The following is a 26,867-nucleotide window of genomic DNA, read 5'->3' as shown; positions in this document are numbered from 1 at the left end:
TTTCAGAATAACAACTATCTTCTACTTGACACAATACCCCAAAGAAAAAAAAATCAGTACTTATTATAATAACCATCTTCTACTTGACACAATACCCCAAAGACAAAAAAAGTATCAATATTTATTATTCTCAGAATTTTCAATAAACATCTTTAAAACTGTCTTCTGAAACGTCTCATGATTCTCCCCTTTAATCAGAGCACAGACTGATGGGAACACAGCAAGGAGTAGAAATTAATTTGTTGAAACAAGTATCACTATTCTTCTAATGGCTCTTGTGGACAGCTCAAATCTCCTTATCTTGTTTACAAGCTCAAATATCCTTATCTTGTTTACAGCTTTTTATTGCATTCTTAGATGCTAATTTGAGGTGAAAAACTTACATCTGTTCCTCCATCTTTGAAGGTGTCACTGTAGGTACTGTCAGGAGTACTGCGCTGATCATCTTTAAGATAATTTGTGTGGGGAGCAATGTTGGACACTTCATATGGCTCAAAGATAACACCTCGGTGCTCCTCATTCTCTCCTCTTGCATAGTGTGTTTGTGGAGTCATAAAAACAGGTGTGAATTCCTCTGCTTTAACCACAGTCACTGCTGACCCTGTGATGGGTGTTGAGCTCCCAGATACATTTGTGTTGTATTCTCTTTTGGATGACTCCAAAGGATCTTGGTTCAAGGAAAGGTTAACTGGCACTGTCTTCAGGACTTGCACACGGTTCTCTCCCCCACTTAAGCTATTCTGAGCTTCCGTGGTATTAAGACAATTTCTGTGAGACAAAACCAAAAAATGTTATGAACTGTCCTGATAGAGGAAATCTCCTCCTTAAATAGCTTAATGGTCTTAAATGTCAGGGAAGAAGATTTTTCAATTCTGATAAGCCACTGCCATAAGAAGTAATACATTAACAAATACTAGGCAAAATAAATTCTGAGGCAAGCAGAGAGGTCAAAAGCTCTTTAACAAATGGGGAAGATAATTATTTGATTTGACTTGTTACAATAAATTCTGGGTATCCAGGGTTGCTCTTGCCTTAGCATATAATTTGTAAAATCAATGAAGCAGTACAACAGTCTTCAGACACAAGATAAGAATAAAGAGTAAGGCAGGGCATGGATTACTCACAGTAGATATTTTGCACATTAAATAGGCAAAATTTATATGCAGATGGCATGCTCTTTCAGACTGTTGACAGGCCACTACTGTTTGCTTAACTCTGGTAGCAATGCTATTCCAAAAGAGCAAGCCCAGGAATTCCATTGTAGCAGAGTAGATCAGTAACTATAGTGGCTGCAAGGTAACCTCAGCAGCATTCCCACATCTACCCACAGTTGCTGTTGAAAGCAATCTGCTTGCTGATAGTTGTTACACTGACATAAAATTGTTAACTCATAGAACTTCTAGTAGGTATAACATTGCTTTGTTTTCAACCCAGGAGAAACGCTCTGACACTACCCAGTGCCCAGTTCCTCTCTCCTGGCTTTCCACTGTAGGCCAGTTTCATCAATCACATTCAATTTAGGAACTGAACATCACGAATTTCTCTGTTTTTTACAAGAAAAACGGTCCAAAAAATATTTCATAGCCTATTTTGAAACAGTAAATTTATACTACTACCTATTGAAACAATCACCTTATGAGCAGCTAGTGGAGACCAGCTAAGGCTGTGACAAATTAGCTACATTGAAATAAACCTTGCGTAGCTCATCTCTGTCATAATTTTATATGGAGATACCTTCCCATATGTAAAAACTTTATTGTTTCTACAAAAATATACACTCTTTTCTGCAGGTCTTAATAGTAGGAGACAGCTTCCTTTGACTCAAGTCACTTTTAGCCTATAAAGAAAAACTGAAATCTGAGAGGAGTGAGCAAAATATTCTAAGCAAACTTTTTAAGAGTTACTTTATTTGCTGGGCAGATCCTAAATTATGTTAAATAAGACTCTATAAATGAGATTACTGAGGCCAAACTACTCACTTTTTGCCCTACAACAAGAAAACAAAGAAAAACAGCCAACAGCCAACTGTCAAGATAATCTGATTTTACTAATCTCAGCAGCAGCAGCAGCAAAACAACACCACAAAACAAAAAAAGAATGAAACTCTCAGCTACCTCCCTAATTGCATGTTTGAGAATACTATCCATTTTTTCTAATAAATTGAAAGTAAAAAGGAGTAAAATCTGCTTCCCAAAACAACCTTCATTCTTTTAACTTCTGAAAGAAAACCATAAACCCCTCAAGCCCTCACAGTTCCTTCAGTTCACAGCTGATCAACACTTTAAGTAGCTGGGTGTATGATTTTGAGTAATACTGTACCTTTTATCTTGGTCTTCTTGATTATCACTCACTTTGTTAACAGACAACAGCCTTTTATCTCTGGGAACCTGAGAACAACACCAGGCATGGGGTCAGGTAAATGCAACTGTCAGGCATTTGCAGCTTCAGACTGCTCTACTGCAACTAGAAAAATGTAACTCTATCAGTGTTGTCTAGCTCAAAGATGCCAGGAGCTCTTTTTCTTTGGGAGACTGACTGTGAACAGAAAGAAAATTTTCAAAGACAAAAAAACAAACGAATTGTTTTCTTTTCTAGTTCTTGGGCACACCAGTTAGTAGCAAAGCACTCTATGTCCTATCTTTTGAATATCAAGCTAGGCCAAGCTATCTCAAAACCAAAGCTCATATTATTCCAAAAATATATTCACACTTTTCGCTGAAAAAAACAAGATGAGAAGGAAGATGCAATGCTTTGATGAGCTCTGCACTGAGACCATTTTAGCTCAGACAAAAAAAGGCTTTTCAATTAAACCATAAGTACCAGGTAAGTCCTCCTGTTAGAGAGAAGCCTGGAGAGTGCAGGACTCATACCTAGAGAAAGTTGGTGGATCTTTCCCTTTCTTAGTATGGGGACAGGTCAGGGCTTGCTGGTATGTCATCAGAAACACTGACTTCTGCTTTGCTCATTGCATCAATAGCTATGAGAGGTATAAAAACCCAGTCAAATATGGCCCCTTGACAGACTCAGAATTGACACCAAGCAACTTTAAAGATTTGTATTCCCACATACTGGTGTCCTGACACCAGCACAGATATGAAATCACCAGGGGTAAAGTTCCTGCTATGACTATATTTTTCTTTTCTCACTGAGCCATTAATTTGGGAGCTAAAACTTCTAATCAATCTTTTGCACAAGACATATCCACTCCATCACAGCAATTAACTCAGGATTAAAGAGCAAGATTAGACCTAAGAATGAGCTAAAGCCGTGCTTTTTACTTTTAAATATTTTAAAGAAACATCAGAAAAATATCTGACTTTAGAGAAAAAACAGTATTACAGTGCACTCCATTAGTCAATGATAACATCAACAATAACTGCAAGACAGCAGCACAGTCCCAGAGTTCTGTCCAGAGCCGTTCTTTCTTTTAGGGACATCCCCTTTCCCTATTAAGCATCCTGCTGGTTAAAAAACCTCTGTCAATTATTTTTTTGAACTGGGACAAAAGCCACAGTTTACATATGTTGCTTCCCCTTTTAAGATTATATTTTTTTTTCTCTGAATGAGGCTCTATGTTTAGGTAAATATCACTACAAGAAAAAAGCAAACAGTTACATTCAAAGAATTCCTAATGACTGGGAAAAATAATTCAAAAATATTATCCAGCATGTCAGAACGAATAAGCCAGATTAAAAATAAGGATAATTCAAGAGTCTGGTGCATTGGAAGTCCTCTACACTTCCCCATTACAGCACAGAGGTTAAGTTTTGCGTTTGGGAGTATCAACAAGAGTTATCATTTCTTCCCTATTTAAGACAAAAATCTGGAAATGGTTTTGAGATGTTAATCCCACCTTATTCCATCTGAACCCAAAGTCTTAGCAACTGCCTGGAACAAAGAGCAGATATGTCTTTTAGCACATGGTTTTGAGAAGGAAAAGGGCTATTTTCTGGTTTTATTACAAAAATCCATCAGATTAATGAACAGCTACATAAAAAGGTATTACTAAGACAGAAGTCAATACTCCAGATGCTCATACACATCCTGAATTTTATGAATCCATATTAATTTCACAGACTGGCAGTGTGGTAACTATGTCAAGCAGAGATAAGGACCTTTTTTCTTTCTCACTGGGAACAGTTTTCTCTACTGACAACAACACACAAAAGCAAGGAATATAATCAGCAAAGCAATTAATATTTAACTGTAAGGTTGGTATATGTCATCTTCCCTACAACTCCTTTTCCTGAACACTCAATTAATGTCACAGAGATTAAAAAGAAGAGTCCATTCATTAAAAGCATTTATACTAATAAATACTAAAAGCAAAGGTTTTTAATTCCCCTTCCTGTTACTTCTTCATGAATTACAAGGAGACCTGACATTGCTGTGCTGGCTTTCACAGAAGATCATCTGTCCAAGGCAACCATAGCTGGCTTCAGGGGTATGGAGATTGTTCATTTCACTGTAACTATTTCATACTCTAGTGCTTGGGAGGCAACACTGATTCTGTTTGCAGAGTACCAAGGGGTCAGCATGGGTCTCAGAATGACATTGTTCTTTACACAGAGATGCATTCTGTAGGACTCTCCTCTGATTTCAGCAAAAATCTCAAACATAGCTTTACTTAAACTTTACAAAATACATATATTAAAAAAAAAAAAAAAAAGATGCTACCAAAATTGTATGTAAAGCCCTGGGTTTAGAACATGACAAACTGAAACTACATCAGTGCTTTTCCTGTAAATTGACTTAGATCTCTGGCTCTGTGTGCAGCAAACTACCAGTGCAAGGGCTAGCCCTCACTGTATGTTTGTATACAGCCTACTGCAATCATTATACAAACAAAAATAACATGGGAAATTGTCAGATGAGAGATACCCCAGTTAAAGAACAAACTAAAACATGTGTGGAATGAACCAGAAAAGCAGACAAACGTACAGATGGACAAGGCCTCCCCTTTTACACTCAAGTATTTCAAGTATCATCCAATGTTCTTGCAAAGGAAGAACACTGTGCTCAAAAAGAAAACATGGTATAACATTTAATATGGGAATTCTGAGATATTTTTTTTCTCTCCAGAATTAAATACATCAAAACTGTTTCAGACAGGCTTCCTATAATAGAATGGGATCATGATGGAAACATTAGAGAGAAAACAAGATGCAGTGACTACTGTCTTTGAAAACTGGCTCTTTTGATGCCTCTTAGAGTGGTCCCTGCTAGTGCAGCAGGGAGGGATAATGACAGAATTACCTACTTTATAATAGTCATATAATAGGCCAAGAGCAGCAGCACTGTCCTCATCACCATTTATGCTCATCATAGCCTTGGTAGCTGCTGTTAGGGGATTCTCCAAATACGACTTCCAGGCTTCATCTTCACTGGTGTAGGCTCGTCTGGTGTTGAATGAAGTGTCATTTGGCACTAAGGCCACAAGTCGCTTGTTACTGCATAGACAGGAAGAATAAAATTGTGATCCAGAAGGGATTACTTTATTCACAAGGCATGGTAAAGAACATCAAATAGCTCAATTAAAGTTATATGATTACATCAAGCAAGCATCTCTGTTTTACACTTGGTGGCATAAATGTTTATCAGTATTAGCTATCTTCAGTCCTTAAAAAAAATTAAATGCGTGCAGATCTTGTGATAATAACTCAAGTGTATTTTTACTAATATACAGACAGAGCTACAAAAATATTTTAAAACTAATTGGAAAAAATGAAGCAACAATACAAGAACATTTTGCCCCAGTATTCTTGCTATGTGTACACTTGATTAGGGAAAAAATCCAACATTCAACTGACATAAGAAGACGTGAATGGAAAACAAGAAAAAGCATCTAATACTAATCTAGAGTTCACCTAAACAGAGTATAGTTCAGTATTTATTAAGTGGGTACACCTTAAAATTAAGCTATTCTCTGCTTTTAGAATGCAACTTGTCAGTAATTTCAGAGAAGTTTTCTGTAATAGTACACAAGCAATAGGTCCAGTGGATGGAACAGAAGTAAATATATTTGGTCTCAATGCACACTTTATCACTCACCGCATCTAATTATAAACCCATGGTAACACACACAAGACCATTAGTGAGTGGCATTTGCAGCCAAAGCAGTTTCCTCCAGCTTGAAAGTGGTACAAACTGACCAGTGCCCATGTATACTGCATAAGAAGCTGCTGCACCATAGCTACGGCTGAAATTTCCAGTATAATGGAAATATAAATGAAGATAATAGCACCTGCTTTTGCCAACTGTTCAATAAACTTATTGATAAAAGAACTGCATAAAAAAAAAGTTGCAGGCCTATTACATAAGATAGTAGGCAAACAGATTAGGCATGGGAATAGTGGGGTGAGGAGTGTGCTGCTTCATGGGTGTTACAAAAGCATTTTCAAGAATTGTGGCTCAGCTTAGAATTATGACAATGAAACTTTTAACACATTACACCTTACAAATGCGGAAGTTGCAGAGATGGTAGTATAACTAAATATACCGACTTAACTGGTAAAACTAGTAGTTATTCCTGGTGACCTTCCTAAAACACTTTTTGCCATCTTCCACATAAAAACCAGTTTAGCAGTCAGCCTCCTCTTTCTGTTTTGCCTTACCTGTGGAGTGCCAGCTCCAAGATCTAACTCAACCAACTGCTGCTGCTGCACAGAGAGTGGCATTTAAACTGTGCAAACAAGACTTTTATTTGTTTTCCAAAATAGGATTTGGTAAAAGAACAACTGAACCCACACAGTAAATGCTCTCAGATGCTGGGAGCATGCCTTGCCTGGCCCCCAAGCTGCAGTGACCAGCAGAAGCTTGGGCTATCACCAGAACTCCGCTGTGGTGCAAGTCCAACCTGCAAAATGCGTGCTCCAGTGCTTAAGGAAGAAGAGGGGGATGGTGGAGATTATAATCTCTATGGTACAGAGCACTGTTTACAAGTTTCTTTATTTAATGAAAAACAAAATAATCCACCTGGTACAAAGAGCACAATTTTATGAGCTCTGTGGGGGAAGAGAGCATTTCATAGCTTCATATCAGAAAATACAGCCAATTGCAGTACCAGTTCTATTTTCCTTTCATATAAAGTAACTGGATTTTTGGAAACTACCTTGTTTGTTTGTTTTTGTTTTGACAACACTTCTGCCCGGCCTTTGGCTAAAGATTTTTGTCCCTCTTGTTTTCACATATACATTTGCATTGTTACAGGTTTATTTCAGCAAGTGTAGCTGAGCATAAATTAGGAACCTAAGGAAACACAGAGGCAACTGCTAGGTCTGCCTGCCTTTTCAATACCTTATTGTTAGAAACTCAAATCAGATTTGCAACAGCCCTGCTGTTTGTGCCAGAGGTAGCTGAGGGCCTGTTTCCACTCTGGAGTAGTCAATTCTCCCTGGCTCAGAGGCAATTATTCCAAGCAAGGATTCTCCTTTCCTCAACAAAGCTCCCCTTCAGCTAAATCTGGGCTGTTTCACCGCATGGGCGGCTGCCCATTGCAATGCACAAAATCCCACTCACCCTTCTTCCTGTAGCAATCGTCCCTTAAATCAGTAACTGCCTTTTGCTCTCAGAGCACTCACAGCCGTGCGACAGTCATAACTGATTTATGAGCACTACAGTCAGACAGCAAGATCCCGTTAAAAACACACCTTTTATGACTTGGGCTGTGCTTGTCTGTAAAAATGCTGGAGGGGAGGAGTCAATCTCTGTTGCTCTAACTTAGCCAAGATGATCTTAAAGCAATGACCAGAGTGCAGTCTCTCAGAGGTGCATATCTTACTGTCTTGGGAAGAAGCCAAAGCAAAGGAGATAAATGTTCTAGAAACATCAACTCAGTAAGTAAGCAGTTGGGATGGTTGGAAAGGCACAGGTGCATAGACCTAGAGCCTTTCCAACATCTCTCCAGAGCATGTTTTTTTCTAAAACTCAGGTTTTCACATTTGAAAATGAAGTATCTGTCTCCTCTGCCTTAAGAGACAGTCTGCAGCATAATCAACTGCCACACTCATTGTGTTTACTCTGCAAACAGACTGAAACAATAGCACTAAGAAAAATAAAAAACTTCCTCATCACCTCTGTCCCTGTAATCAGCTCTGTAGGAGGTTAATGGTCAGAGCTAATTATCATGACTTAACATCGTCAATAATTTCAAAGATTATAGCCAAAGTAGTCAGCCAAAACAATTGGGCCCACTTAAAGAAAACTCCTCTATTAAATAAGGCCGTTTGGATGAGAGGGAGAGTTTCTCTGAAGAAATGAGACTTGTGCATGCACACACATTCCCCTCCCTTTTTGCACAACTGCTGAACCTCCTTGGATGATTTCAGCTAAATGTGACAGAGGGGTAGCAAAGTCCTCCATAAATACAGTGTATTTTAATATACACCAAGAAAACCCAACATCCTAAGTGAGGCTCCACACAGATAAGCTCCCCTGTCTTGTCAGTCATATTTCGATGCCAGGGCAGCCCCAGCTGTTCCAGCTGTGCAACTGATGACAGCTGGCAGCTTCCTGGGAGGAAAGTGACTCTGGTGGTACCTGGACCATGCGGAAGACAAAGGGTGAAAATTACGAGCAACAGCAATCCCACTACAGAGCTGCCCTGACCGTCCTGGCTGAAAGAAAGCCAAATTTGGAGCCTGCAATTAGCACATCCACAGATCTATAAATCTTATCAAAAGCTGAAAACACATTAGTGACCACATCCACCAAGAACCACACACTTAAGGAAGAAAGATAGGCCAAGATTGCAAGACTCCCACTCAACCTAACCAGCAACACCAGCAAATACCCACTGTAGCCCCAGCCACACCTAAGAACCTGCTAAAGAGCAGAGAACAAGAGCAACCCCTGCTGTGCCCATTCCTCTACCCGGCCAGCCCACCACCCCTCTATCTGGGAGTCAGGATGTGTGCTAACCAGAGCACAGCTGTGCGGGACACACTTGTACAAGCAGAAAGCACATCCTCATTTTATCATGGAGAAAGAGCTGAAGAATCAGGATACTTTGTATCTAAAAAGTAAAAGTTTCCTTTCAAGCTACCACTTGAGCTCCTCATGAATGCAAAATGTTTCCATTGTATTATGTCAAACAGTAATAAGTGTGCAAGAATGAAAGGGATTTTCTGGGCAATGGTCTACCTAGGAGCCAGACTGCTCTGACACGGGAGCATTTATGTCAAAACTAAAACTTCAGACAGCCTTTATTTTGCAAAATCTTTTTATTCTCTCCACTGCTTAATAGAGATTTTCCTGTACATACCTTCCAAAGTGATTTGTGAATCTTCACAAGACATATATAAATTTTTCAGATTAACAGCAGTTAGTGATTTTTTTGAACTTTTTTACAATTAAGACTATGGAATTTTATAAAATCGATACAAGTGTAGTATATAAATACAAAGATATCCAAAACTTTGTTTCATTTCAGTTACTGCAGTGTAAATTCGAGAGGTACATTGTACTTAACATCAATAATGCTAAATGGAAAAGGCCGGCCTTTCAAGCTCTTCCTCGGATTAAAGATAATGAACATACAACAGCCAGCCCTTGGGGCTACAAAATCCTACTACAGGCAGATTCTCACCCAACCTGATGCAATTTGCGAATTAGCTCACAATGAATCAGAACTGCCCATTAACACGCTCATGAACAGTGGTAAAAGGCTTGGTGATCAGAACTTGCTTTTAATTCAGAAATAAGGTGTCCTGCCCGCCAGGCTCTCAAAACCAATTTTGATGCTCAAGAGTTTTCTTTTGAATTTGGAAAGCTCAAGCAGCCCTCAACTTCTCAGCTATATCTGAGAAGCCACTGAACATAAAGCAGACTGTGCAGCCCTGCTGCATCAAGTACATCTGCATCCTGCTGCATCATATGCTCAGCATTACATCCTGATCCAGGTGGCATTAGTGTGAAAGAAAGCCTCTTCCTACCTGCCCACATCTTTTGCCTTGCCCAGGAAATTCAACCCTGAAACCCAAAGCAGATTGTTTAAACTGCCAAGGTGGACACCCAGCCCAGGCATTTCTATTTTTTAAACTGTGGGGTGCTGTTTTGTTTGGGGTTTTTTTTTGTTTGGTTGGTTTTTTTTTTTTTTGGGGGGGGGGGGTTGTTGGTTTGTTTTTTTTTTTTTGACATTGTATTGTTCTTAAAAAATAAAAGTTACAATCAAGATGCTCCATGAATATATCCGCAGACTTCTTTACCCTGTGACAATGCAGGAGGACTTGCCCCTCCCTGCAGAGGCTAGGTGCCAGATGGGAACACACAAGCAATGTGTGTGAGGCAGGAGAACAGGAGAGGTTCCCTTTCCCAGGTTTCAGCCCAGGCCTGAGCCTGCCCATTCTTACACAGGTGAGATAAAAGAGCACCAGGCACTTCTGCACACATCCTCTGCAAACTGCTCCTTCAAGAGAAGGGATACAAGGCTTTGGTCCATAGAGCTGTTATAAAGCATCCAGAAATTTTATCACTAGTCAAATAACTGGAGGAGGCAAGACAGACTCACATCACCCTTGTTCCCAGCCCAGCACATCAAGGTCATAGGATATTTATCATAAGCTCCTTGTTAATGGCATGGTAAGAAGGTGACCAGGGCAACTGTCTCCAATCTGCAAATGCTGTGAGCAACACAAATTCTAAAACAAGATTCTAACCAAAGGGACCACTTCTGTTGCACACAGACGTGCATCACACACCATGGTGCATTCTGGTCTTTCCTCCAGGGCAAAGTCAAAGAAATTGTGAACTTGTAGAACACCCATGTTTCATTTGGTGTGACAAAAGGTACAGGAGCATTCTCCAGACACATCCAAGAACCAGAAAATAGGGCAGATGTTCCCACTTCAGTTTTGACACAACTAAGGAGAGCAGAGTACGACCATTTTCAAACATTTCAGTAGCTCTCAAACCCCCTGTAAGTATATTTTCCATTTACAAAAATCTTAGTTCAGCTGTAAGACAACTATTAAACAGATGTGGAACAGATGTTCATGCAATTTGTCTTAAACTAATGCACATACATATGAATTCACAGGCACAAAATGAAGTACTATGACCATTTAAAATGCAGGACAGATCCCACAGAAGCTGCATAAGTTAAACTTCAGATTTCAGATCATAAATTTCTGCCTGTGTTCATTACGCAGAGAAGTATAAATCAAAGCTAGTTCTAGCACTTGAAACCATTTGTTTCAAAGATTCTAATGTTAGTTTTGGCCCAAGTTTACTACCTTCAGAATACTACTTTGCCTACTTGACATCAAGTTAAAAACAAAACAAAAACAAAAACCTAAAGCAAAACAAAATAAAAAAACCAACCAAACAAAATACCACCAAAAAAAACTCCACAACTTTTGTGGCTCATTGCAAGTTTTGATTTATTTGGTTAAAAAAAAAACAAACCAACCTGAGACTCGTCAGGATTTATTGCCAAATGTATAATTAAATAGTCTGCAATACTGTAGTTTCAATTAGATAATAGGGTTCCGTTAAAACTACAAAGGAGCACAAATATTTAACAAACAGAAAAATTATGACCCATATGTCTCAGCATTTTGTCTTTCACAGCTGACAATCACATCATTCCCAGAAGCACAACACATCTCCAAAATGTACTTAACCCAATCCAGTGACTATATAAATATACAAATGAATTGAATGAAGGGAAAAAAAAAAATCAAAGCATTTAGATCACCAGGAAACAAAAAGGTAAGATGCCCTCTGGCCCAGAAGTCCATACCAAGGAAAAAACTCCCATTAAAGAGGCTGAGTCATTTTGCAAGTTTGGGACTGTTGCAATTTTGGGACAATTATACTTTTTGAGCACAAGATGAATCTGAACAACATTACACACGTAAAATGATTAAAATAAATTATTTTACCATTACTAAATGGTCTGAGAGGAAGTAAAATAATACTTTAAGAACAGCAACAATGAACGGCAAAACAGACTAGTTTAACAATTAGATGCCTAGCAGAAGTTTTATTTGTTTTTACTCTGAACCAAAATAACTTGAGCATGCAGTAGTGATCAAGAGATTAAAACAAATACGTGATTTATTAACATCGACAAAAAATTATTATTAACTATGTCAAAGTGGAAGTAAGAAAAAGAAATCTGACACAAGGATTAAATACATACAATAAGTGCCTACTGAGGACTAGTTCAAGTAGGCAATTACTTACCCTGGGACAGACTTTTTATATCTATGATTGCAGAGGCTTTTTTTATTTCACTTGTAATAAAATATTATTTCTACCAATCTTGTGTTATTTGTGTACTAAGCCTGTTGCTTTTATTTTTTTTAATAAGATAAAGAGTCTCATAAAAAGGACAGGTTTCAACACATTTGTAAAAAATCAAAATGAGAAAAACCTGAAGCTCACAGCATTTCTGCAGGAGCTGACAGAGTTGATCAGAATTAGCAATTATTTAGCAGCTTCATGGCAGGCCATGCTGTTTTCCTAAGAAGAGTACTTCATGTGCATAGCACCCAAGGTTGTTTTAACTGACCTGAAGCAGCCAGAAGCAGGCTGTACAATTAAGAACAGGTCATGACAAGGCTGCCCAGACCTCCTACAATTTAACCTGACCCTTGGCCCTGTGGTCCTTGTTCATTCACTGCTTCCACAGAGTTAATGGAAATGGAATAGTTACTTCACTGATAGCACTGACTGATATTTTTTCAGGATATTAAATCTTTTATGTAGCTAGAAGGAAAACATGAATTCAACAAGCCATCCTGGGAGTCAAGATTTCCCACAAATATTTTTAGAAGCATAAAAACCCAAAAATATACTTTATAGAACTACTTAAATACATTATTATGGAATATACCATTGCTTCCTCAAATCAGGAAAATTAACAAATCTATATATAAAAATATATAGCTATAAATAGATAAATATATATATAAAAGAAATACCTATACAAAATCTTTGATGTTTGAGACATACTCTCAAGCTATAGATACATTGCAATATTTGACTTCACAGTTCAGATGTATTTAATATGGTTTCCTTGGTTAAATATTGTGTAAGCAACTATTGTCTTTTCTATTGTGTCAGCACTGTAGAAGAACAGAACAGTACCTCTGTATACCAAGATGTCTGAAATAATTACTTCTCTTCTTTTAACTAGCTAGTACTGTCCCAATCACTGATCAAAAAGCAAATGAAAATTGACTCCAGGATTAATTCCTAGATCAGCATTTGAAAGTGCTATTTTGTGTATGTACAAAGAATAGCAGCTTAATTGGGTGCTTCCTAATTTAAAAAATACTTAAGGTAACCACTGCACTGGATTAATATTTGTGAAAATGTTTGGCAACAAATGTCAACTGGTGTAATATCATTTCCCCTTCAGATGTCCCAGCCAAAACAGGGCCAATGATGCCCCTGCTGACCCTTCCACAGGGAAGAGGTTATGTGATCATTACAAGCAACTTAAAGCGACCTGGGAAAATCCCCTCCCTCCTCTTCAGCTTTGATCTTCAGTCCGGTCTCAGACTCCAGTGCCAGAGAGACAGAAGTGTAAACAGCAAGTCCTAACCATCTGATACTCTTACTCCTCTTAGCTAAGCTTATGGTTGCAAATTCTATGATGTTCTGCACACTTATTTTCCACCTTCCTTGCAAAATGTTTGACCCTCAAAGAAAAAGTTAATAACAAAATACAGAATCACGTTGTAAATTATAAACTCCCTTTGTGTTATAGCACTAGATGCTTAAGTTAAATAATATGAAGGCAGTAAATTTACACACTGAGAAGAAAACAGTAAATCAAAATTACCCTGTGAAGAGCCCAATATCAACTTCTGCCACAGATACTAGCAAGCAGTAAGCTGGATGCGAACATGCCTCCACTGACGCATGGGAACAGGTCTGAACCCATTCCCACCTACGGGTTCGCTCTCCACTCGGTTATTTACCTACAAGCACATGCTCTGCTGCAGACCCAGGCTGCCTCAAGCCCTCCTTTATGTGGGCAGTCTGAGCGTGCCCCAGCCCCAGCTACCTGGTGTCCTGAGCAGCTCTGCACACCCTGGGCTGTTGGGAGCCAGGGCAGCCCGCAGAGAGAGCCAGGGCAGCCCGCAGAGAGAGCCAGGGCAGCCCGCCTGCTGGGGCCTGCCACTAGCCTGCAAGTGCAGTCCCAGCCCACCGGGGCCTTCACACAACTCCAGGAGCAGCACGGACACAACTGTGGCGTTTACAAGACAGATCCCAAATAGTCGCACAATTGCTGCTCCTCATTCTCAGAAGCGCTGTCAATTTCTAAAGCCCAGTTAAGTCTCACTTAAGTAGCGAGCTCATTGATTTGCTCCACTAATGCAATAGAGACATGACTCTGGAATTTTGAGACGATCTTTTTTTCATATACTACAAAAGAACAACTTTAGCCTATAAATGCAGAAGTGTACCCTAGAATAATCTTTTCACCCTGCAAAACGGATGCTCCCTCCTTCCCACCCTATTGTCCCTCAGCCTTCAATCAATGCCCAGGTTTCCCTCAAAGGATCTGGAAACTGGATAATAATGGAAGCAGCCAGCACAGACCTAGAAAACACTCAGAGTGGGAGGGACACGCATTTCCTTCTGCAGAGATTATAGTTTGAATAGTTATTTTCTTAACCCCTGCCATATGCTTCCACCCCTGCTGCATATGAACCTAGACCAATGCAAAACGGATGTCAAAAATAACACCAACTCTGAGCCAGTTCTCTACTGCACAACAGCTCTACTGACACAGCTGAGAGGTTGGAACAGAGGTAGGAATAAGTGGCCACAGCCTGCTTAAGTCGGTATTACCTCTGAAAAATGCACGTGCAATCATGCCTTATCTCTCCTGACCCCAGAGTTTGTGGAAACAAGCAGACAAGACCCAGTTTAGGCAGAAAGACTAAAGGGAAAGACAGGGAGATAGTACACCTATCTTAAGGATAATCCGCCCTTCTAAGCTCCTCAGTTAGCATTACAATCAAACACCTGGTTCTTTAGCATTTTCACCTAACTGTCCACCTTCCTCCCTTAAAGCACTACAGAACCTGTCCCCACTGCTCCCTCCAAAGACAGACACTGCAGGCAGCTCTGTGTAGTAGTGCAGAGGGTCTATCACCTCTCCAGCAAGGTGCAAGCAAGTCCCACAGAATGTATTCTTCCACACTTTCTATATCCCTACACCTGCTTAGTCCTCTACACCAGCACTTTAGTAGCACAAGCCCCACAAAAACACATCCAATGACTCTGACAGATTAACTGACTTCAAAATAACGAGCTCCACTCTCCAGTCTTGCCTGTAGGAAAGATCTAGTTTTAAGTAAAAGAAAAACCAAAAAACCATGTGGAGGAGAATAATGCACTTTCTGGACTAGGTTCTGATTGGATATAATTAGAACCTAAAAAAAAAAAGGCAAACAAACAAAAAAAAAAAAAAAAAGGAAAAAAAAAGGAAAAAAAACCAACAAAACAAAAAAAAACCAAACAAAAAAAAAAACACAAAAAAAAAAAAAAAAAAAAAAAAAAAAAACACAAAAAACACCACCAAAAACCTTCCCATGCAAAACTCCTCACACCAGTCTATTATCTCATTCCATCTGGTCATCTCTTCGGGAAACAAATGTATTTGTCTTCTCATGTTACATTTGTCTGTAGAGAGCGCAGGGGATTTCTTTACTCTTCATTTCGTTTTCAAGCCCTTACCTATCACCTATAAATTTTCTAAACACCTTAGCTAGAAACAGATCACAGGCATACCTGCAATGGAACAAGTGCTGTTACCTGAGGTTGTATGTTCTGCACTGCTCTTAAGTTCCTCACAGTGGTAACAGCAGCAGCACTACACAGAGCAGGGAACGAAGGGCATTAATGTCCAGTCTCAGTAGTTTACACATTTGCCATATTGTTGCTGTTGGAAAGGAAGGATAGTCCAGTATCTCAGTAGCATCCCAGACCCAGAGGGAAACCACTTTCGCCCTAGTTTCTTACATGAGTTAGGTTTCCTCTCCTCTGTTTCTCTGATTCAAAGCCGACTATGGTGCGAAGTTGCTCTTCTGACCCCCCCACCATTCCATATTCCCCTCCCACTCCCATTAACTGCCCTTGATCTGCCGCAGCCTAGTTTCTGGCTGCTAAAACTACTGGCAACTAGGCTTAGCCAGGAAGTAATTTACAGGCCCCTTTCACCTTCGCCGTTCTGGAACTGCCCATTGCTTTGGGATGCCCTCTATCACTGCTTATCAGCTCTTCCACAGTTAATTTGGCTCCCCTCTCAACTGCACAACTGCTCTTTCAGCTGCTCCTTCCCGCACCCCTCAGGGCTCTGTCGTTATTCCCTTCCTTGCACTTTAATCATTTACTGCTCTAATCTGGCCACCGAAGGCATTAGTTCCCATCCCAACTCAGATGAACTCCTAAATGCCACTCTCAACTCCTACCCAAATCGGTTTAATTTCATGCCAGTAGCTACCTTCGTATAATCCCACTGTCACTTGATGTTTGAAAAGGTCAGGCTTAATATTTTTGTTTACTCTTTCCCCTCTGAACCGTCCTATCCTGTCTCTTCCCTGTCGGGAGGACCCAACCCTGCTGTTTTCTTTTGTCGGGTAATCTCCTTCTTTCACTCTTTGACAGGCAGGTTGTCACCAAGCCTCTCTCCAACATCAGGCTCCTCCTCTCCACCTCCTTTGGCACAAAGGCTCCGGGCAGCCCAACCAGGGCTAGCACCCGAGCAACACCAAACGTAGCCGAGATCACACCCGTGTTTGGGGCACTCCTACTTGCACCAGGGCAGCAGTAAAACAAAACAGCCACCTCCCGCCCTCCATCTTCCTTACCCTGTAACTCTCGCCAGAAGAAACCCTAATCACCCGAGCAGGGAAAATGGCTTTCCCGCCTGGCTGCCTCACGGCGGCTCTGGGCGCCACGCCGAACCGCCGCCGCCATGGCGGGAGCGCGGCATCGCCTGTGCGAGTTATTTACCGGGGGTGAACAACCCGGCCTGGGCCTGGGCCGCTCGGCACCGGGCGCTGGCAGAGCCGGGACGGCAGGAGGGGCGCACGCCGCGGCCTCCGCGCCCACCGACGGCTCCCGGCGGCGCTCCCCATCCCGGGGACACCGAGCCCGCCGCGGTCCTGCGGGTCCCGGGGGGGACCCAGCACCGCGGCCGGCGGCCCCGGGAGACAACGGGAGTACCCCTGCACCGCCGCTGTATCCTGGCCTCGCTACCGCCAGGCCGGGCGGGAGAGGGGCTGAGGCGGGCCTGAGGCCGGCAGGAGCGGGAGGCTTCCCTCTCTTCTTCATCCTTCTCCTTCGGCCCCGCTACTGGGAAAGTTACTTGTTAACCCCGGCGGTCTCCGGGCAGCCGCGGGCCCGCCCGGGCGTCCCGCCGGGAAAACAAGGTCAGGACGGCGAAGCAGGAGGCGCCGCATGGAGCGGCCGGGGAGCACCTGGGCCGAGGCAGGGCCTTCCTCTCGCCGCCCGGGCCCCCTGCCCCGCCGGCCCCAGCCGAGGGGAGGAAGATGGCCGTCCCCGGCCCTTTGGGGATAAAAGCCCTTTGTTGCGCCAACACAAAAGCCAAGAATCTCTTTACGTCCGAGGCCTTCGGCGGCTGGAGGCCGCTCCGCTCTTCCAGGGCGAGGAGCTCTGTCACGGAAAGTGACCCTCGAGGTGAGGGGGGGGGGAAACAAAACAACACAAATAAACAAACAAAACAAAAACCCCTAAACTAAAAGGGGAATTAAACAAATAATCGCGCAGCCCCACGGCCAGGCGGAGAGCGAGGTGCGGGGCCGCGAGCCGCAGCCTCATCCTCGGGCTCTCCGCAGTGTCTGTGCGCCCGGTCCGGCGTCGCTGTAGGAGGAGAAGAAGGAAAAGCGCCGTCCCGGCGGGTCCGCGTCCGCCACCGGCGAAGGGGAACACGGCCAGCCCGGCGGGGCCGCCCCGCGCAGCGGGCGCAGCGGCGTGCCTGCGATCACTTACTTGTCCGTCTCTTGTGACATGTTTGATCCAATGAACTCTCTCCCCTTTTCCCGGTGCCTCCGTCTGCCTGGCGGAACTGGACTTTCAGGTCTGTGCAGGTGAAGGTGTGCGTGTGAACGCCCGGGACGGCAGAACCAGAGCTACTGGTAATTCTGCTTTCCTTCCCCCCCTCTCCCGGCTCCACAGCCAGCCGCCGAGGCAGGACAGGTAGAGCCCCCTCCCCCTGGCATGTGGGGAGCGGCGGGGCTGGGGCGCCGGCGGGGCTCGGCACGGGAGAGCGGCCGGGCCGGGCGCGCACAGGTAACTTTCCCGAGCAGCGCTGGATTCTTTCACTAAAGGAGCGGGGAGAGGGACGAGCCGCGCGCTGATTGGCGGCGCGGCCGCCAGGTGCGCTGCCATTGGCAGAGGCGCGCACAGGTGAGGAAGGAGCCGCCGCCGAGCGCCAGGTAACGAACGCACCGCGCCGGGAGGCACCGCGGGGCCGCCGCCGGCGGGAAAGGAAGGAAAAGAAAAGGGGGAAAAAAAAAAGAAAAGGGGAGCCGGCGCTCGGGCGGCTGGCAGTTCCACCGTCCAACAACGCCTCCCTGCCCCCGCCGCGGACGGAGGGGCCTGGCCGGCCGCGCTGAGGAGGCGAGGAACGGCGCAGGGCCATGGGTGCCCCGTGAGGCTGAGGCGGCCCCTGCCGCGGTCCGCCTGCCTCACCTGTCGGGCTGCTCCGTGCCCGAAATCCCCGGCTTCGCTGGCCTGTGGCTGCCGTCGAGTAACGCCCAGGGAGGGGTCGCTCTTCGCAGGACAGTTTGGAAGATCGGGTTTTTTCCTTGGGTTTGGGGATTTTTTTTTGACCTTTTTTTTTCCTTTTTTATTTTTTTTTTCTTTTGATCTTACTACGGTTGGGACCAACTGAGTTTGACGTTGGTGAATGTCTTTCTGCAGAAGGCATCTCACGGCTGCAGGATGAGGAGGTGCCAGGTGATGACACCCACTGTGTAGATCTGAGAGCTGATACCTGAACTGGGGATGTTAATGACTGGTGTTGAGGCATCTGTTTTGTTAGCAGGGGAAAGCTGGAAGAGAATGGAAAAGCTGGAATGGAGCATTTATTGAGGCTCTATCATGCAGGGATGAAGTGAATGAAGAAGACTGCAGATCCATCAGTCACCCTTCAGCCCAGTACAACGTACTGTGTACTTTGCCAGAGGACCAAAGTGGGTTTACAAGGGACAGCCAGATCGGGCTGTGGGGGCAGCAGCTTTGACCCTGATGGAGAAGGTGGGGGAGGGGACCTCCTTGGGTCAGTTTGAGAACAGGTAGTGCAAGGGTAGCAACGAGGCTCCCATCTGCTATCACCCATTCTCAGTCTCCATTCCTTCATCAGAGACAGGCCAGGACTGCATTAATCCTTCCTGCTGCCACCTGCCCTCCTGGAGACAGCCTTCTGTCCTAGGCATCCGACTGGACTGCTGACAACCTCTGCTGTACAAATCGTGCTGAATGTGTAAAGAATGTATCATTATGTGGGCTAGACCATTATGTCACTTAATCATCTTTGCAAGACAATTACCTAAATTATTTCAAGTCCATCAAATTTATAATGTCTTAGGTGAAGCGAATTTTCCATTTTTTACATTTGATTTCATAAAATTATAGAATACCCTGAGCTGGAAGGGATCCTCAAGGATCATTGAGTCCAGCTTCTGAACAGGGGAATTTCCCTTGACAGGGGAATGTAGTAGGAGGGATATTAATGGAAATACATATTTGTATAACCAAATATATATGTATACACACAGACACACATACATATATACATAGATATAAAACGTTATGGTCTGGGGCCTCATCTTCATTTGCCTACTGCTGCAGTTGAAATCAAACTTGACTCTGATAAGTCTGTGGTATTATGGAATCACAATCAGGCACAAATATTTATTACTGGGTCTCATTCCTTATCTTTGTTCATAGTAACTAATCAAATAAAAAAAATCAGTATAAATCAGTTTTAAGTAACGTTAAACATAGTCTCATTAAGATTTGTCCTTTAACTAAACAGAAATAGAAAAATACATTCCCTAGATCAATGACTCGTTGATTGAACACAAGATATTAGTTAGCCAATCTCTTTGTCCATTTACCAGTCAAAGGAAAGAAACATACAATCTGTGAATCCAGTCAAAAGTTGTCAGTGTGGTCATTATTCATGGCAATGCTTGTATAAATTGTTTCATATAGTACATTTTGAGGAAGGTATAAGGCTTTATAAAACACAAGAGAAACAGAGTAATTTATTCATAGCAAATGATGCAGTCATTTTGAATACAGAATTCGATATAATCTTAAAATAAGCTGGACCTCTCAAATATATTACTATATACTGTTTTCAAGGAATAGTGGTAGAATGCTATAATATCTTAAGTTACTGAAACTCTCACTGTTAACTGCAGAAATTATAAGGTTTCTTTCCCAAAGAGTTGTTATGCTGAAAGAAACTTTGAGATCTGAAAAGGTTACCTGTTTGAGCATCATCAATAGGATTAACGCTAGTTCAGGTATCCTCTTTCTCTTTTTAATTTTTCAGTTTTAAGTAACATTTGGATGTTGTTGTGTTCATCCCCCCTCTCCATTTTTCCCGTATGAAATGCATAGGAAGAGGAGAGGAAGATCAGTGATGAGCACACTTGAAAATGCCACCTTCCCCAAGGTAAAAATGCTGCTGATATGTGATTTTACAAGAAAGAAAACTGCATTTGATGCCATCTGTAGTCCTGGACCAAACCCAAACTGTAACTCAAACTGAAATGGAGTTTGTTGTTCTAGTACTGGGTCAAATACAAAACTGCCTTTAGCAGCCTGCTCTCAGGAGAGATCCTCTTAGAATGAGGTAGTCAGGAGACTGAATTACTGCTCACTGTCTTAGGAGTAGTTCCAAGGTCAAAGTTAGGAATATAAGTGGAAAATGCAGTAATGAACTCTTCATCTGAGGTAGTTGGAGATGACAACTGTTATTTAGTTAGGAGTTGCTTATATAGAAAAATATACCCTGAAAATGATTTTAACTAGGAAGGAAGGCATAGGGCTCACGGTTTTCTGGATGAGCCTTTTGCTTCACACTGCAGGCTGGAATCAAATTGTCAGAGTTCACCTCTAGCTGAACAGGTCAAACAAGTCCTACTTAATCCAGCCTGATGCTCATTCTTCATGATCTACAAGATTATTATAAACTAATCTGTTAGTCATTGAAACGTCAGATAATGTTATTTCTGGGCAGACCAGTCTCGCTACCTGTAGAATCAAGGCTGTGTAGAGCAAAAATAGAATAGTCATGCCATACATTATTGAAAATCTAGGACTTGTCTTTGAAGTGTACAGGAAATATTTAAGATGGTAGCATACTGGTTTTCATACTGTGCTTGCTTTTTTGTTTGCACAGTAGCTGATAGTTTTTTGTGGCTTTGTGAGGGTTCAGTGTAGAATTCAACTGTCTAAAGCTCTACCTCATGTTTATGCTATTCACTCCATAGCGGTGAATGTCATTTGGACTTGCCAGCACTGGGTAAAGGAAATCAAGTGTACAAATAAGGCTTAACTAGGCTTACTAATTGCACCAAGTACTTAAAATACACTTCAGAAAACTATTAAAAGAAGTATATGAGATAAAAGATGTTGGAGAGATATTTATGTCAAAACAGTGTTGTAAAGCAGTTCAGTGAGAGAGCAGATGTTTGAAAACAACTGTTTTCAGTAGGCAGAGATTACCACATATTTTTATTTGTGTCTTTTTGTCACTGATGGCTGTTGATATAAAATGTATTCTCTCACAGTAAGTTCAAAGACAACCACCTACTTACTAGTTTTGTGATATGCAACATTTACTGTTAATCTTCCCTACAGCCCTTCCTTTGTAGTCTTCTGTATGAAACTATATTGGAATTTGTGCAGACCTTGATCCTTGACTGACTTCAATGAAGCCATCGTGTACATCAAAATAAGCTTAAAAGTTTGCAGCACAACCTTCCTATACCCCAAAACAGGTCATTCTGCTGCTCCAAGAATGAATTGCTGTGCACTGTTAGCTTCAAGAAAGTGATTCTAAGTAACCATGATCCTGGTAACAGTTGACTTTTAATGCTTCACAATTGACTATAAAATTCCTATTGGAATAGGAGATTTTGTGATTAATGGCAAGTATTTGTGGATTTCTGTAATGTTGCCTGGAAACTGCAGTTTGTGCTCCCCAAACAGGCCTGCTGGGAGCCTTTTAACAACCACAAGCTCTCAAGTACCTCGACATCGTGGGTGACAGCAGCAGCTCAGCCATGTGGAGGATCATGGAATATCCTCCATTTCCTGGCCACAGAGTAAGGTGTGAAGCTGGATGTGGCACTTTCTATATGCAATGCTGATTTGCATTTCTTTTAAATTCATCAAAGCAATATGGAAATATATAAGGGGGAAAAAAAGGATGATTTTGTTTTGCTAATTTTGAATGTAGACTTCACAGTTCTGAAACATGACAGAGTTATAACATGACTATCCTATATATCTGCAACACTGCAATGAGGCAGTGTGGCACACACAGTGTTGTTTCATCTTAAAACAGAAGTAATTTTTAGTGATGAAAATACCTCACATTATGTGAGTCCTTTCAGGATTGACATTGAGACATTGATACAGGTGAGAAGGTGGCATAGCCTGACAATCAATTGGAATATTAGGTGCAAACTTGATTAGCAGACATTAAAGTACCAATCTATTTCATAAAAATTACTCATAGTTTTGGAACCAATTCAATGGAATTTAATATAGAATAATGGCTTTTCTGCAGATGCTTTGATCTGCCTGGTAGAGTTTTTTAGTGATTCATTCAACCATTTTTAAACACTGGGAAAATACAGTTAGGTCACCTAATGATGGTAATTTTACTGTTAGTGTAAAACTGTAGTGCGAAAAAAAGAGTAAGGAGACATCTCTGAAAGACAATTTCATGTGACATGGGATCCAAGACTTTTGAAATACATTAATTATGCTGACATTAAAATTGTGTCCTGTCTTTATGGGGCAGTCCTAGAGAATGTAAATAACCTGACCAGTGAGAAAAATGTTAAGAGTGCATCTTCCTAAAGCTTTGTCCAGCTTCTTGTGTTAATTGACAAGGTCTTTGCAACATCATAGAACAATGTTGCAAATTCATAGATACGTTTTGAGTCATCCTAATTCAAACTGGTTTGAGATGAAGTTAAAGTTCTGTTGGTTTGTTTAGGTTGTAAACAACTCCCAGGGAATATAACAAGATTATCATAATACCTATATATTTTTTTTCTTTAATTACTAGATAATTTTTAACTGCCAGTGATACTTTAAAGCCAACTTTTAATCAGAATTTTTACTTTTTTTCTCCTTTTTCTTTTTTTTCCCTCCTTCTCCTTCTTATTAAAATTTTAATTTTCTCCTTTTTCGTTTTCTCTTTCTTCTTTTTCCTCTTTCTTCTTTTCCCTCTTTCCTCTTTTTCTCTTTTTTCCTTTACCCCTTTCTTCTTTTTCTCTTTTTTTCCCCTCTATTTTATCTTGCTCTTTTTATCTTTATTTTATACCTTTTCTTTTTCCTCCACTCCTCTTCTCTCATTTTCCTCTTGACAACACAGAATTCCCTCAGTTGTACAAAATCAGCCTATGTTGTTCTTGGTACTGCAGTGGGTGTCTGGGGGAGATGGGCTGGTGTTCTCCAAGTTCCATGGAGGCCCAGACTGAAGGCTCTGACTGCAGAGTGGGAATGGCCAGGTGTGTGTTTGCCACCAGGGATGCTGCTCCCAGCTCACATCAGTCAGTCCTTGAACCATTATGACCAGCAGAGCCACACTTTAAAGGAATCTGAAATAGGGATGTGATCAACATGGGGCAAAACCAAGAGCTTCAAATGTCTTTGCATTGGTTATAAGTATGTTGAGAGTTGAAAAAAATAGAGAGGCTCCACAGGTCTAAAATATTGCCCTGCAACAATAAGCATTCTAAAAGCCATGATGAATGTGTCTTTTTGCTCCAGCAGTCTGTCTTAAAATAAGTATAAGTGTTCCAGAATGCAGAAGGTGAAGGATGGCATATAAACAATTGCTTGTTTACTTTTCCCACACTCAAGAACTAGAGTAAATGCAGCCCATAGAATCCACAGAAATACTTTAGTGGTAGGAGTTGGGAGACAGAGCCATGGACTTACCAACCTGTTTGCTTAAAATCAGTGTAGTTTTCCCTTAAAATAGGTCAATACTATAATCAATGAGAAAGGTACTTAAAAAATCACAGCAAGTGGAAAAAGCTGCTTTCAGAATTCGCAGAATAAGAAGTGGGGTTGACAGCCACTGGGCTATTGCTCATTTTTTCCTTGTGGATGCCCTCAGAAGCAAGCAATTGTTATTTTATTTGAAGGGCAGAGGATAAAGAGGATTGTCTGGTGGCACAAAAGGAACCAGTGTTGGAGCCAGGGCACCTCTGCAGTGCCTTGTTCTGTGGAAAGGTCACCAGACCCTGTGTCTCTGTGTTTCTGTTTAAGCTTTGTCAGCTCTGCCTTTAGTACCTTTACAGACAGGTGCAGCAGTGTCACTTTCTACAACTTTTTGGTATTCTCTTTTGAAATACAGGAGTAGTCCAGAAGAAAGCCTCCAACTGGTTTCATTTATAAACATAAAGGCAGTGTATACTATTACTCTATCCAGCATTTTTGGGCAATGCAGGATCACAGCTTCTTGCCATAACCTTTGGCCTTCTTTACCGCCTAGGTTTGGTTCTTCAGTGCTCAGGAGCTTCAAGATCATTTAGTCCATGGCTTGGGGAAGACCCCAGTTTTAGATCCCCTGCAGCTGCTTCATCAGCCTGTCCTATCAGGTTTGTGATCTCAGTGATACCATGTTTATACAATGCACATGCCCTGCGTGCACCTACAAGCCTGCTATATCTCTAGTCAGAGTGCTGCAAAAGTAGATTTTGCTGTTCCTCTTCTGCTGGAAGGGCTTTCCTGACACCCAGGGAGATGTAATAATTATTCTATCTCATTCTGCCCCTGTGTTGCGAGATAGCCAGACCCAGAAATCAGGCTCTCAGTGCCTTACTTTGATGTGTTGGTTCCAAGTTGCTTTACACCTCATTTTTTCTTTGCAGTAAATCTGTTACCTGTGTGCACTATTACACTGCCTAATTCACTATTGATTTTTTTCATTGGCTTTTAATGCAGATTGAGGATACTATGTAATTCCAACTTCTTGGAATGTTACCTGACTGTAACCTATGCTTTTACCCTACCTTTGTTTCTCTTAGTTCCTAGTTTAATAAATGATCAGGAAAAAAAATCCATGTTATTTTCGATGCAGAAACTTCTTAATGTGTCATGACCTAAGACACTGTGTGTAAATAGGAATTGCACTGCAAATTTTCCCTCCATTGTTTCAGTAGAGAAACGAAATCTTTTAGAATAAACAAATTTACGCTATCTATGCTTTTCCCTTACATTTTTATTTCTATTCCTTTTACCCAAGAAAGATGAAATTTTAGCTATAGAAAGAATCAAGGTGAAAGCATTCTACAACGAGGAAGTTTTACCCGACTCCAGGACAGAGATGTTGAGTATTTGCTTGTCTCTATTTGACTTGAAAACAGTACCTAGAGATGGCTGTTTGTTTATATGGAGTGTCTGGGTGTGAGGGGAAAAGCATTCACATTTACATTTCTTCACTGCTTTTTTCTCTAGCTCCCACACATGACCAATAGCCCTGCAGGGAAGGGTGGGGCAAGTTGTGCATGTTGCTCTTTATTTCACCATGAACTTTACTCTTGAGTACTAGGACTTTTAAGGGGAAGGCAGACCCTGCTTTAACACCACTGGAAGTGTGAGTTACCCCTCTGCATAATCAATACCATGGTTAATGTGCATGGGGAGAAAGGTAAGTAAAATCTGTGTAATTCCAGAATGAACTAGGTGCAGGAGGACACTTTAAAAGGTTCAGGAAACTTCTGTGAGAGGGAGCCCAAACCAACACCACAATCTCCCAGGCCCAAGACAGAGACATTTGGTATCAGGGAACAGTTGCTTAAACTCTTTCAGCCGAGGCACCACCTACCAGAGACAGTACTTGAGCTTTGCCACTTCCAGGGAAGGTGTGCAAGAAAGAAACAGGGAGGTAGCAGCACCTCTCCATTTTATACGTGAGGTTTTTGAGCAACAGACATGCCAAAGGTGATACAGGGAGGGTGTACAAAGCCAGGGATTTTTTACCCCTTGCCCAAATCTCAGGCTGATGCCAAATACAGCTGGGGAGTTTGCTGAATGCCTTAGCCTGACTCCTGGAAAGTACTCTTGCATTCCTGGTGAAACCAGTGAGTTCCCCAGTTTAGAATGCATTTATTTTTAAACTGCACAGACAGGGAATACGTTTTGACAAACATGTGCCAGAGTGTTGAGTGCTTTGTGGATTCTTAGCCCCTGAAACATCATCATGCCTAACTTCTCATTAAACCTGCTGCTTGGCAGCATCCATCAGTCCTCCTGTGAGCTCCCAGGCAGAGCCTGAGAGAGTGTGAGGTGCCTTTCTCAATCTAGCCTTGCCGATGTTTTGTTTTGTTTTGTTTTGTTTTGTTTTGTTTTGTTTTGTTTAAATCACTAGCAAATTTGAAAGTAGAGCTTACAGAGGGAGAAAAATTCCAGGTGAGTTCCACTCACAAAATTGACAAACTAAATATGAAATGTGATATTTTAAACCTCATTTAAAATCTTATTTTATCAGGGCTAATTGGTTCATCCTATTGGTGCAGCATAGGCTGAATTTTGACCAGTATCTACACAGGACAGCTGATGATGTGGTATCAAATTTGGCTTCCAGTACATGTCTTACCTTGGGCAGAGTGGAGTCC

At 41.8% G+C, this 26,867-nt stretch overlaps 1 protein-coding gene across 1 annotated transcript in view; it reads right to left on the bottom strand.

The window, feature by feature from the left end:
- The window catches only part of GRHL2 (grainyhead like transcription factor 2), a 64,820-nt gene extending 46,806 nt beyond the window's left edge, over nucleotides 1–18,014 (bottom strand). The window contains exons 1-4 of the mRNA XM_053974951.1: nucleotides 17,977–18,014; nucleotides 5,261–5,450; nucleotides 2,320–2,387; nucleotides 384–768 (exon numbers count right to left, since the gene is read on the bottom strand). Of these exons, the coding sequence (XP_053830926.1) occupies nucleotides 384–768; nucleotides 2,320–2,387; nucleotides 5,261–5,450; nucleotides 17,977–17,996 (663 nt within the window). The 5' untranslated portion in view covers nucleotides 17,997–18,014. The remainder of the gene's footprint in view (nucleotides 1–383; nucleotides 769–2,319; nucleotides 2,388–5,260; nucleotides 5,451–17,976) is intronic.
- Nucleotides 18,015–26,867: the final 8,853 nt, after the last annotated feature.

Source organism: Vidua macroura, chromosome 1, assembly GCF_024509145.1.
Source record: "Vidua macroura isolate BioBank_ID:100142 chromosome 1, ASM2450914v1, whole genome shotgun sequence".
In the NCBI taxonomy this organism is placed as follows: domain Eukaryota; kingdom Metazoa; phylum Chordata; class Aves; order Passeriformes; family Viduidae; genus Vidua; species Vidua macroura.
This window is presented reverse-complemented; position numbering and strand designations above follow the sequence as displayed.